Below are 14,087 nucleotides of genomic sequence, written 5' to 3'. Positions count from 1 at the left end.
TTGACTAGTACAGCAAGCACTGAGAGCGTTGACTTTCTGGATCTTAGTATCAATTTGTATCAGGATGCTAGGATCTTTACAGACATCCATAGAAAGGAGACTGCAACAAATGCTGTCTAGCACGCCTCCAGTGCCCACCCGTATCAGATCAATTCCTCAGAACTCAAGAGGAACTGCTCCTCTGGTATTATTTTAATACGAGATTAACAGAGATGTGTTCTCATTTAAAGGCCCGTGGATACAGTAAGGCTGTTATCAAGAGGGGCAGAAAGATATGTAAAACTACAGAAGAACGCGTGAGTCACTGCTAATACCGAAAAAGGAGGACATATATGTATGTTCTTTTTTATTGAGTTAAATCATTTTCAAGTGAAAGGAGATTTCCCTTATCTTCTGCTTTTATGTTTATTCACATGTTAAGTATACTCGCCATTTCCTAATTTACTATGACATAGAGGGGGGGTGCAGAACCTGTTTACCTTCTTATTAATGGTCCCTCATCCCAGAGCCCACACAATCTGTGGACACATTTAATTATCCTTATTCTAAAAAAATGTAATTTTTACCCTTTTTGCATTTACATTTACATTTTTGTTTTAAGCACCAATTATTAGGACTTAGATTGCAGGACTTTAATTTATCTCGTTTGTCAGAAAACCAGACTCTTGGTAACATCCACCTGGGTAGCACATTTTTTTCAAATCGTTGGATAGCATGTGAGGTGCTTAAAGGTTTAAACGATCCTAGCCCAGGCTGTGTTAATCACACATTCACGTATAAGATACAGGCGGTCCTTGGTCATCAGACAGAATCCGTTGCTTCAAACCACGGCGGATAGTGAAACCCAGCGGATTGCGAATCCCATGTTAATCTGCGACGGCGGCGAGCATCGGATAATCCATTCCGACTTTGGGTAATGCGTTCCGCGGAATGCATTATGACGTGTCGAATTGCTTATTTCTAAAATCTGGTCTGGCTGAGGTGTCACGAGTTTATCTCCGCTTTCAATTCACTTTAGTCCTATCTGGGCCAACACTTTCGATTATCCACGTTTGAATTGAATTGTGCACTGTGGTTTTTTTTCTCTCCACTTTCGTTCGTAGGAAATAATTCTACATTTTAATGTGCATTAGTATTTCTTTTTCAATTGGTATATTTTTAATTAACTCGGCTCTAACTTTAATATGTTTCTTTCTTCCTCTCTTGCTGCAGGATTTCTGACCTGTCAATCAACCTGTGAAAAAGTGATTTAAAAGAAAAATACGGCATTTTTTTTTTGGAGGGGGGAAAAAAACATTGGATTTTTAAATATATTTCTGCGCGGCAATGTTTTTGCTAAGTGGCTTTGGCCTTTTGATTTGGACTCCCGTGTGGATTAAAAGGATGGAAGAACAGAGGAGGTGTGTATATGCTGGAAAACAGAAGCAAAGATAATTTACAGAATCATATTGTACTCCCTTCTCGCCAAGACCAGCTGCAAACTCATCCTATCCCTTGGCTCATTCTGTGATTGTAGTCTGTGCAGCTCTATTTATTGTCATCGGGCGTTTTTTTTTCCTTTCAGCCTTTGTAACGTTTTCTCTCTTTGGAACTTGCCTCAAGTCTCTGCCGACAGCTTTGAAAAGATCCAGCTCCCCCTGTAATTCCAAAAGCCTGTTTACTTTTCATCACCTGGATAAAAAGGAAAGGGGGGGGGAAAACCACGCTGTTCTACAAATATATCGTTGTTGACACAGCATTAAAACTACAGGATGTGTACCGGTCCATAAGAGGATTTAAGGCTGTGTTTCTCTTTTTTTATTTATATATTAGTCTTGTTTCTGCCCTGATGGCAGCAGCATACAAGCTGATCATCAGCAAAGTAACCTGTTATAATAGTGTCGTCTTAGACAGCAGGATTCAGAATGTAGTGCATTACTGCCCTGGGAACTGTCAAGTTCATAGACTCGGAGTTCATTGCATAGTAGCTCACCACAGTGTTTGCTCAGAGCTTCTCAGAGCTCCTGAGGGATCCTCTGTCCACAGTAGAGATGTTGGCTATAAAATGCCAGGTGCGGAGAGTGTGGCTGGCAGTGAGGATTATTCTCATCTCAACCCTCGGATCAAGAAGGCCTCAGCCATCCAAGGTACTGGCAGCCTGAAGGACATCACTGGTGAAGCCATAAACCTTGCCAGTGGCAAAACCAAGGAGTTTTCTTTTGAGAAACTGAGGAACTCCTCAAACCAGCATATTAACTTCAGGAAAGGTCGAAAGGTCCGCCCAGAGTCTTTCAGCAGGAAATCGGCTGATTATGACTTTATTTATGGCCATATTGGTAACAACGAAAACTGCCCTCCCTTTGGCTTTTCACCAGCTCCAGGGTCAGAGGAGAAAGCAATACTCTCACATAATGGATCCTTAGAGCAGAGTATTAGTAGCATGGCCTCCTTGTACCTGCAGGGGCTCTCAGAGGAGAACCTCATTAGCCAAATCCTGAAGAAGCACAAATTGGACAGCTCAGGATCTGGGGAGGACATCAAAATGTGTCTGGACATCCTTCTCAAGTGCTCAGATGACCTAAAGAAGTGTACCAACATCATCAAACAGTGCATCAAGAACAGGTCAGTGGGAGGCAGCAGCAGTGTGGGAGAGGGTAAAGGAGATGATTCTTATCCAAATCCGGAGATTATCTACATGGAGGTGATGGCTAGGCTCTCCTCCTACTTGAAGAAACTCCCCTTTGAGATGGAACATGGACCTCATGGAAGGGCGGAGCCTAGCGACCTAGCAGAGCTTGTGAGCAGTCTACATAGTCTGCAGCAGCAGCATCCTTTCTCTCCAATCTATGGCCATGAGCAGCCACCTAAGTATGAAGATGTTGTTCAGTTGCCACCTTCGGTGAAAGTCATCTCATCGTCGGCTACCACTGAAATAACGCCACAAAGTGGCAATGACGATGAGGCTACTTCACTAAAATCTTTGTCACCAGTTGCACCTCCACTACCAGCCAAGTCTTGGCAAAGAGGCATTCAACAGAACCAAACAGGAGCTGTGAAAAATTGTCCTGCACCATCTCACAAAGTTAGCACTGGTAAGACTTGTGAGAGGTTGTCAAGGGACTCAATGGAAAAGCTTTTCATTGAGGAAGATACCGACCTGGAAAAAGCTCTGGATTACCAAAAAAGCTCAGCAGGTTCACATAGATCGGGTCCTTATGTGTCTGGTCAGTGGATGGCTGAAAGGCAAAGTCAACAAAAGTCCTTTGACACTAATGTTCCTATTGTGGCTTCTGTGAAGTCCAATAATAATCCATATCCTTCTTGTTCTAGCAATGGGAACACCAGAGCAGCCACACCTGCTCATAATACACCTGCCACTGTTCCAAGCAAAGTAGCCAAGAGCAACGACCAGGAGGAAATTGACAAGTTGCTCTTGGACTTAGAACGCTTCTCTCAGAAAATTGAGAGCACATTAAATACTCCTCCGCTTCACTCCCCAGTAACTTCCAAAGCATTAACCGGACTCCCTGATTTCAAGGAGCAATCCAGTCCGCCATCATCTTCTGCAGTACGAGCAAAGGAAGCCAACAAGCATAAATTAGAGGATGATGATCGGAATCTTTTGCTGCGTATACTGGGGAGCATTGAAGACTTTGCCCAGGAACTTGTTGAATCCCGGTCAGGTAAAGGAACTCTGTCCAAGCAGAAGGAAGTCATGCAGATTCTTCAGGAAACCTTGGTTCCTCCACCTTCAATACACTCCCCAAGTTTTCATAATAAGACCGAAGGCAAGGATTCGGGCCCCACACTGTCAATTCAGCAGACACCAGAAGTCATCAAGGTAAGGTTAAATAAGTCATATAAAATACTATTACTAATGGGACTAACCTAGATTAGGAAATCCTCCCAACAGAGCTAATGAGTGAAAGTCTGTGTCTATGCTATTTTAGTTGTGCTGCTTTTTCTGGCTTTAACGCAATGGCAGCTCGTTCCTTTACTTACAGATGTAGCCAGATGTAATGTTCACCCGTCATGGAGAACCATACGGAATACTTACCACTGCATACCCCTGGCTGTGGGAATTTTCTCCATGAGGGATCCCATTTGGAAGAACAGGCTCCCCACAGGCAGCCACGGCTTTTACTGTCCCCTGAGCTATGGCGTATTGCTTTTCAGCCCGTGGCTCCGGGGACAGTAAATCTGACTATATCTGTATGCTTGGAGAGATTTTCCGTCTTCTATTCAGAGTCCCGAATATACCAGTCGATATTACTCATTTGTATATTAAGTGCAATTCGCAGTACTGTCCCAGACATGCAGAACGTCAAAAGTTAAGAGATTATACTGTAGATGAATGTTGGTTAAAGAGAGTGGCTGCCGTGACAGAGAACATGAGCACCGTAGATGAAGATTAAGGTCTAGCACACCAAATAGGCAAATCACAATAGTTTATTGCTGCTTAATGTAGCTGATGCTTCGCTGCCAACCGGCACCTTCCTCAGAAGATACATTATATAAGACACAAAAAAGTGGATATATATCTGAAAATGACAACTAATTGCACAGATGGTGAGAACTTGACCAGTTCCTGTGAGCAGGTAATCACAGTGGCGTCAGAGACCATGGAGATGGGTGCATATTTATGAACCAGTCTCCTGTCATAAAACTCCTTCTGATGCTGGAAGATACCCGTACAAGTCAATGGTCTGTAATGTGTCTTCCAGCACCGGAAGGTGTCAGAGCTTTTGTAAATATGGGCCAACGGGATATAAATGACACTGTACTTATCACCATGGTAATAAAAAAACAAGCCAGACAAAAACACCCCTTTAGCTAGAAAATACAAAGTTTAAAAAAAAAGGGGGGGGCAAATGTTTTAACCAAATGTGTATATTGTGCACTTCTGATGAAGACACCAGTTGGTAGCCAAAGGTCGGATACCTTAAACCAGGGGTGGGCAAACTTTTCTGTTTGCACCCCCATGCCTGCTTCCCCTCCCCCTCCCCCCCCCTCCTTCCCAGCTCTCTGGCATTGACGGCGTCATATGATGTCACAACATCATGTGCGTGACGCCATTTGACCGCACGGCATCATTTGACGTTGCGTTGTTATGGCGAAGAGCCAGCTGAGAGCAGGTAAGAGGGAGTTAGAGAGGCCTCATGCCTCTCCCGGCATTTAATTTAAATGATGTGGGGAAGAGCGCAAGGCCTCTGTAAACGCTGCTCTCCTCCCCCCCCCCCCCTCCCCATTTGCGCACCCCTGCTTTAAACTACTCTACCTACTGTATATATTAGGTGTAATATCACCTGTTAATTCATTAACTGGTCATCATGAAGCCGTGGAGTGACTGTGGCTGCCCGTAGAAATGGTTGAAAGCCACCGCCATGTGCAAATGCTTTCTAGCAAGGTTTATTGGACTGCCAAACAACATGCAATTCACATGTGAATTAAACTCATGCCATCATTTTTTAAAGTATATTGTGTATTTGTGGCTGGCAGAGACGAGGTGGGCAAAAACATTTACAAGCTGTTGCTAGTCCCTCTTGACAGCAAAGGGACTAGAAGAGACGTTTCAGTAACTGGCTACCTTGTACGGAATAATATTCAACACACGTCAGAAGCATGGATCATGCATGTGTCTGGCTCTCTGGCTCCATTAAGTCCTAGGGGAGCTAATTGGCTTGCATTTCCTCAGCTGAATGTCAGAGTGGAATTCTTCGATCTATGTACATTGTTTTTTATGACCTTGCTCATGTGCATTGTGAAACTGGTAGTAAAATAAGACCATGAGCATGTCTGCATGTCTTGCAAAAGTTCCCAAACCTGCTTTACTTACCCAAGTGTCATACAGTATGTCATAATATGGTTAAGCTGCAGACAAGGATTCTGGGTAGTGACATGCACTAGTAGCTTACTAGAGTGCACTAGACATGTCTCTTGTAGCTTACTAGAGTGCATCAGGTATGTCACTTGTAGCTTACTAGAGTGCACCAGGCATGTCACTTGTAGCTTGTACTTGTAGCTTGTACTTGTAGCTTACCAGACTAACCCTACTTTCCTAGAGTCTGAGTCCACTGATTCTGCTCTTCATCATCCCAGGCTTGTCTGTGTGCACCCAATGTAATGTAGCAGACAGAAGCTTCAGGCAGAGTCCATAGTGCAGGATACGATGCGAGCTACGCAGCTCGTGCCGAAACAAACACTAGGACACCAATGCATATGCGCATAGTGTGTATGTGCACTAGTGCATGCGCTACAGGGAGAGCGGCGCTTCGCAATACAAACAAGTTTGTATTTCTAGCGCAACGATGGGTCACCGAGGAGCGCGGAAGCTAACGTGTACTACTATGGACACGGCCTTAGGGAATACATGTAATGATAGGAAGCTAAAAGTGACACACCCAGTCTGCTCATTAGCGTGTCACCACCCAGAATCCTTGTCTGCACCTTAACCACTGTGTGGCAGGACAGTTGGGTATATGAAGTAGGTTTGGAGACCTGTAGATGTGGTGCAGATACACTCTGGCAGGGTTCTGTGTCTTTATAGACCATCGGGGGAAGATCAGGCTTTATGTTGCAAAGTCTTCAGCTGCGACACTGTGGGATTATGTATCAAAATCTCAAACTGCAAGGAACCACAAATTTCTTACTGCAAGAAATCCCATTGCTTACTCCATAACACTTTGCGTTGCTACAGAATCTCCTAACCCAGGAATATGTTTATTTGTCCTAACCAAACTCCAGTCCTCAAGGGCCACCAACAGCTCAGGTTTTCAGGATATCCCTGCTTCAACACAAGTGGCTCAGTCGATGATTAAGCCACATATGCTGAAGCCTTGAGGACTGGAGTTGACAACCCCTGCCCTAACCATTTAAATACATAGTATGGTACAGGATGAGCAGCTTCAAATGTTTCTGGCTTTAGCAGAGCTCAAAGTACCATAAAACATGAATTGGTGGATTCAAAATCACTTCATTTAAGCCACGCAGCCTCTCTGGCATCTCAGGGTGTAATTAAGAGTAAATGTCTTTCTTTTTTCTATTTTCATTTCCAGTTGGGTATTTGCTAGTGTTATGAACAAACCCCCAAAATGACACGTTTCAGTACAAATATGGGCAAAATATGTCTCTGTGCCGTGCAGAAACACACTTTAATGAGTCATTTGGACTTTAAATGCGTATTTAAAGAAAAATCTTTATTGGCATGAGAGGTTTAGGGCCAGCCAATCTCTTTCAGTTCCTGATTCGAAGGCAATACTGTATATGTTGGTGCTTTATTTGCGAATACGGTCAACATTGAAATTGGAACAGGGCTTAGCTCATCTCAAATTGCTTTAACCCCTTCTCTGCCAGAGGTGCCAGCAACGGAATGTGCCCCTGGCCGCTCTGTCTGTGAAATGGTTAATTGCACAACTCCCCCCTCCCTTTTTATTTGTAAAGAAGCAATACATTCCCCCATTTTTTTTGTGTGTTTTTTTTTTAATTATTATTATATGTATATGCAAAGTATGTGAGAATGTATAAATCTACATTCTTATCTAAACTGGCAACGGTTTGGTGCTTTTGTTCTAAATCTGTAAAACTCCTGATTGTGTGCCTAACGAAATGGCCGCCTTCTGACTATGCTGCAGTCTGTGAAATTCTGCAGCAGATATATAACATTATATTACTAAGTGTAACACTTTATTGTTACAGCTTGCAGAGTAATAGACAGTTTGGAACATAGCAACAGACCTGTTTGTGATACTTTGGCAACAAAGTGCAGAGATCAAAAAGGTGTGCGTGTGAGAGCCTGTTTCTAAATAGGACGTGGATATGACTTTCTAAATGGTTGCTTTATCAACCAAATAATGATCAGTACATTAACCAAAAAAACATAAGAAGTGGTATTGGGCGTTTAAAAAAAAATGCAGACAGTCTTATCTAATATGACAGAACTGATTTATTTATTTAAAAAAATGGATTTTTCACGTTTTGCAGCTTATGTCGATAGGAAAGTAGGGATACTCTCTATGCAAGATAGTAGTGGTAATCTGTGTGTGTAAATAAAGAGTAAAGTAGTGATACTTGGCGTTGCAAATAGGAAAGTAGTGAAATCGCTAGTTTTGTATTCAGGAAGAAGTAATACTCTTAGTTTGTATATAACAAAGTAGCCATACTCGTAGATTGCATATGAGAAAGTCGTGGTACTAATAGATTGTATATGAGAAAGTCGTGGTACTCCTAGATTGTATTTGAGAAAGTCATGGTACTCCTAGATTGTATATGAGAAAGTCATGGTACTCCTAGATTGTATATGAGAAAGTCGTGGTACTCCTAGATTGTATATGAGAAAGTCATGGTACTCCTAGATTGTATATGAGAAAGTCGTGGTACTCCTAGATTGTATATGAGAAAGTCATGGTAATCCTAGATTGTATATGAAGAAGTCAGGGTAATAATAGATTGTATATGAGAAAGTCATGGTACTCCTAGATTGTATATGAGAAAGTCATGGTACTCCTAGATTGTATGAGAAAGTCGTAGTACTCCTAGATTGTATATGAGAGTCGTAGTACTAATAGATTGTATGTGAGAGTCGTAGTGCTCCTAGATTGTATTTGAGAAAGTTCTGGTACTGTTGGATTGATTTCTTCAGCAATCCCTTGGGGATGATTTCCATTTAAGAAACCTGTGCGTGAGATATTCTATCACATAGAAGCTGTTTGATGGCGCGGGACCTGCATTCAATTGCTGCTTCCCAGCCGTTGAGATCCTTCTATTTTGCCTGCTCTGCCGTGGAGGGCTTGTGAATCCATAGCTGGGCAGGTATAGTGGCATTTATACATAGTGTCCCGACTTATTATACCCATGTCAAAACACTGTCAGAGGGTATACATAACTTTTCAGGAGGGAAAGTATTTCCACCTGCCGTTCCCACCACATCCTGCTTCTGGTGCTGCCGCTGCTTGCTTTGCGACTGATTTTGCCAAATCTCTATGTTCTTCAGGCTAGTGTAATTGTAAGCTCATTTGCTAATTGTTATACAGTATTTCCCCTGTATCGCTTTTAACCTGTTTTCGTAGCTCACCTTCACTGACTGTCATTTCACCCTCCGCCACCTGTTGAACGCACTGTGTAGCAGTCCAGTACCTGTTTGTTTGTATGTAAGATAGTAATGGTACTCCTGGTTTGTAAATAAGGAAGTATTAGTACTCCATACCCCATAGTACCATCAGCCTTCAACCACTCCCCTGTGACGCACTGACGCGAGCAGATGCGGGTCAAAAATGTAATTCTTTGCATTCATTTTTTTTCCCCTCAAAATGCAGCGCCCCCCTGATTTGGAATTTGCTGAGAAATCTCAGGACCTTATAAAGTGTGTTACCAGGATTCCACCCCAGAGGTGGCTGCATGAGTACCTGGAACTGTATCAGAGTCTGGAATGAGCAGGCGCTGTGTAAATATTAGATGGTATTGGTGGGTAGGATGAGGTTTCTCAATCTGTTTGCTCAGCAGGAGAAGGGGAATGTTCTGAGTGTTGCAGAAATACTTTCGCCGTCTAAACTCTGAGGTTTCCAGCAGCGCAGCCGGATCCCAAGCGGAAATAAAAAATTAAAAAAATTCCTCACAAAAGATCGGCTTTAGCAAGTAGCGTTAGATCTAATAGTTACAAATAGAAACATCGCCGTCCCTGTCCATTTTGAAAATAGAATAATGTTGCTTTTAAACTATGGATAGCACACATGCTGGGGTTAACCATTTGTGTGCTGAGGCTGCCATTTAAAAAAAGTGTGTATACGCATGTAATATATAATGTGTGGTTTTTTTTATATGTGGGAGTATATGTTTTGTGTGTATGTATATCTATACATACATAGTGTGTGTGTGTGTGTGTGTGTGTGTGTGTGTGTGTGTGTGTGTGTGTGTGTGTGTGTGTGTGTGTGTGTGTGTGTGTGTGTGTGTGTGTGTGTGTGTGTGTGTGTGTGTGTGTGTGTGTGTCACCAGTGAGTTCCATTTTTTGAGGAACTGCCAGTTTTTTGTCACGTAGAAATATAACATATTTTTGTAGTTGACCTGAAAGATGGCCACTGTTGTTATTTCCCATCACTGTGCCTTACAGCTCTCTTCTTATCCCTGCTGTTTTGTTAGTAACCTCGGAAGTTGTTGGCCATTTAATTTTTGAGCTATAGAGAGAGTACTGCCCCTATCAAACAAGGCGGGTGGGAGTGTGGGAGTGTGATTGTGATTAGGGAGTGTGATTAGGAATGGGTTAAATCTGTTTACATTCTGTGCTTTGCAAAGCTCTTGTAGACACCCAGTCGCCTTCCCGAAAAATAAGCCTCGGTCTGCTCTACATGGGGTGACTCCAGGGAACCTGATCCCAAAATCTGGCTGAAGACCAGCAATGTAGACAGGGGGATTTATGCCAGGCTGTCAGTGTCCTGCTCCTCAACCGGGACCCGTCTTATTAAGCAGGCAAAATAAATTGTAAATTGCTGACAAATCTGACGCATTTGTCTTCCCCAATAAGGTATAACTACGTTTATAGTCAAAAACGTGTTGGGCTACCTTATTTTCATCCGATGTTGTGTCACCCCCTGTTTTATTCCCTTCCTTCTTAACTGTGTATGAATTGCAACTATTACCAGCTTCGTGATGCAGAATTAGTGACCGGACTCAAAAAAATGATTCCAAATAGCTGTCTCTGCATGGGTCCGCTGATTCTGCACTTTACTGTCCCAGGCTTTGCTGTACAAACTGTGTAATGCAACAGACTCTAAGGCACGGGTGGCCAACTCCAGTCCTCAAGAGTCACCAACAGGCCAGGTATTAGGGATATCACTGCTTCAGCACAGGTGGCTCAGTCATTCTGACTGAGCACCTGTTTTACAGCAGGAAAACCCTTAAAACCTGTCCAATTGGTGACTCTTGAGGACTGGAGTTGGCCACCCCTGCTCTAAGGAGACCATGTAGAAATGCATAGGGCACTAAAAGTGACAGTAGGGCACATTTCATTCATGTTCATTTACATGTCACTACCCAGAAGCTTTGTCTGCATGCAGCCTAACCACTGTATGACGTGACAATGGGGTGAATGAGGCAGGTTTGGTGACCCATGGAAGACATTGAGACACAATTATTGTATCTGTTGTGCTCAGGAAGTGACGGTGATCACTAGCCAAACTAGATTTTCACTATTCAACCCCCCCCAAACTGACACTAGAATTGTCCACAGTTATTTGTCAAAGAGGTGTTAAATGAATAGAATAATTGTGCATAATGCTGTGGAGATTGATAGGATTTAAATTTTTCATACAGCGAGAAAAAAAAATGAAGGAAATAAAATACCACTTATGAGCACATTCACATGGCTCAGACAGGTCCACAAATCTGTCTTTCCCAATTATCTCTTAGCATACAATGCTTACACTGCAGCCAGGGATTCTGGGTAATAGCATGCAGATGAGCACACACTGTCACTTTTTGCTTTCTTTGCATGTCATTACCCAGAATCCCTGGCTGCAGTGGAAGTAATGTATGCTGTGTGATTATGGGGTAAGGCAGCTATGTGGGACCTGTCTGCGATACGTGAACGTGCTCATGTCTACTTTATCATTCCATTAATGCAGAGTTGTCAAGGGTCCCCCACTCTGGAGAGTGAGAAGGGGCCTCACACATGCGTGAGATTTGCATGATACCCCTTTCTCCTCTTTCTCTGCTGGGAGCGTAGTTATGACACGAGAGGAAGTAGTTGGAGTCCATGGAATTAAGCTATGCCATAAAAGTGTGGGCTTATGATGTAATGGGGCGTGGTTGCACTGTGAATGGGTGGGGTTATGGCGCATGCGTTTAGGGCTAAGGGTCTCTCATCAGCGTGAGATTGACCTCATTCTGTGTGGGACTGAGACAGAGCCCAAATGTACGAGACTCAGAGTCGTAAAAGGTGTAATATTACAATTCATCAGTGCACAGAAAGCAAAATAGAACGTAAAAGATCCTATTATGGTCATTTAGGGACTCGGAACATCAATAAATCTTGGGAAGCAGTTATGCCAAAATCTAGGTTTATTCTGTTTCATCACTTAAATCCACCTTAGTTACACGTTTCCTAGAAACCAGCAGAAACACTGGATAATTAACATATTTTCCCATCCTTCTTGATCACCCCTACAATTAATATATTAATGATATTATTATAATGAATGGAGTAGATATCACTAGGATCAAAACATGAATCACCTACATTTCACCTATTAAACATGCCACTTCTATTATTTCCTTTAAGTCCTACTGTAGGACGGACGTCCCTCGCAGGACCAACATGAGGTCTAAGCAGTGATGTTTAAACACTGTTTACCTGTTGGTAATATAGTATCGTCTAGAGTTATTTATTTGTACCTGCTACGTGGGAATGCCTGTTTAACACACGACGAGCGAGCGACTATTAAGCACAAATAGAGTAATTGCATCCCAGTAACCATATTCCTGTTAGTTATTTTTCAGGAATTACTTCAGCAAATTATTTATTTGAAGACTAAATAGGGGCAATTATCACCCATTCTAGTCCCTCCTAGGGCCAAAGCTATCTATCGGCTTTCTCTTGGCATGGTATTTTAAAATCTATTTTTGAAAAACGTTGTGTCTCTCTATGTGGAATAAATGCTTTGGAGAGTGTTTAAAATCTTTACCCAATCTCTGCTGTGATGCAACTGTTGTATATAAGGTTTAAGTGACAAAGGCGCTCCAACGCTGAATCCCTTCAGTATTGAAATGTATGCAATAAGCAAATGAACAGGATAGGACAAGGGGGTATATGAAATGATGCTTGTAGTAATGTCCCCAGATGGACCAATAATCCCTGAAGGGCAAGGTATAATGTTAAAAACCCCAATCAAACCCTCATTGGGATGGTTCCTGGACTCACAATAAGTATTCAAAGAGAATAAAGAATAGTACTCACAAATGGCCCATTCCAGTATCCTGATAGGCGTGCAGCCAGATGAAGAGATGCTGGTCTCGGAGAACAAAAAGGAAGAAACTAGTGCACCACTTGGCGGTGCGCTAGTGTCTTCCTTTTTGTTGTATACACTATAAGGGACTGTATTTTAAATGGTTTTCTTTGGCTAATGATGTCAGCACAACTAGTTTGAAAGAATAAAGGAAAAGAACAATTATCACCAGATAAAATTATAATTTCATAGACCCCTTGGAAAATAAAAACACCTTTTTATTTATTTATTTATTTTTACACAGGAATCAAATAAGTGAAATATATTTCTGTAAAAGTGATTGAATGAATGTTTTCAAAGAAATCAATTCCTTTTTATATTTATTTTGTCAGCTACTTGGGTCTGCCCCTTTAAAGGTCTTCAAAATAAATCCCCTATTTTTGTTTTAAATACTGTATGGAATTCTTATTGTCCAAGGTTAGTTAGGGACAAGTTTTTTTGTTGTTTTTTTTTTTTTACGATTCCTATCTGAGCCCATAAATAATGTTCCTAATGCTCAATACAATACTGTTTTAGAATCATTTTGCGAGGGTTTATATGGGCTTTGCACATTTTATGGTCTGTCTGTCCTATTCTTGGCTGGGTAAACCTCCAAACTTCATACTTTCCTAACATAAAAGTCCTTCCCAGTTAGGATTTGTAATATGTCTGGTATGAATCGCCCATACGATAAAACTATTAAGGATTTGATGTGCATGCTAAATATTTCTGCAGTGTGCAGGTAGTCTGGGAGTTTGCTGCTCCGTTCTACCTCTCCTAATAAGTCAATAAAAATAAGTAGATTTTATATCTATCATATTTTGTAATTGTATTTTTATTGTAATCCTTAAAGAATATGAAGATATATAAAATTAATAAGGTGTGTGTGTGTGTGTGTGTGTGTGTGTGTGTGTGTGTGTGTGTGTGTGTGTGTCACACACTGAAAAAAAGCCTCAGCAGAGGCAGGTATGGTGCACTGTAAAGGGCAACTAGTTATAGTCTGTGAGGATCCCTAGAGATCCAATATACCGGCACAGCACAAGAGATAATCACATAAAAGTGGTTTGTTGGATCCAAAATGTACGCATATGGCCAACGTTTTGGTCCCCAGGGGCGGGCATGTGTGCATTTTGGACC

General features: G+C 42.0%; 1 protein-coding gene across 3 annotated transcripts in view; it reads left to right on the top strand.

Moving 5' to 3' along the window:
* The window catches only part of PPP2R3A (protein phosphatase 2 regulatory subunit B''alpha), a 170,504-nt gene that overhangs the window by 90,226 nt on the left and 66,191 nt on the right, over positions 1-14,087 (top strand). For all 3 annotated transcript variants that reach the window (XM_075570332.1, XM_075570330.1, XM_075570331.1), the window contains one exon: positions 1,213-3,820. In XM_075570332.1, coding sequence (XP_075426447.1) covers positions 1,829-3,820 — 1,992 coding nt within the window. In that variant the 5' untranslated portion in view covers positions 1,213-1,828. The remainder of the gene's footprint in view (positions 1-1,212; positions 3,821-14,087) is intronic.

Source organism: Ascaphus truei, chromosome 14 (assembly GCF_040206685.1).
Source record: "Ascaphus truei isolate aAscTru1 chromosome 14, aAscTru1.hap1, whole genome shotgun sequence".
NCBI lineage: Eukaryota > Metazoa > Chordata > Amphibia > Anura > Ascaphidae > Ascaphus > Ascaphus truei.
This window is presented reverse-complemented; position numbering and strand designations above follow the sequence as displayed.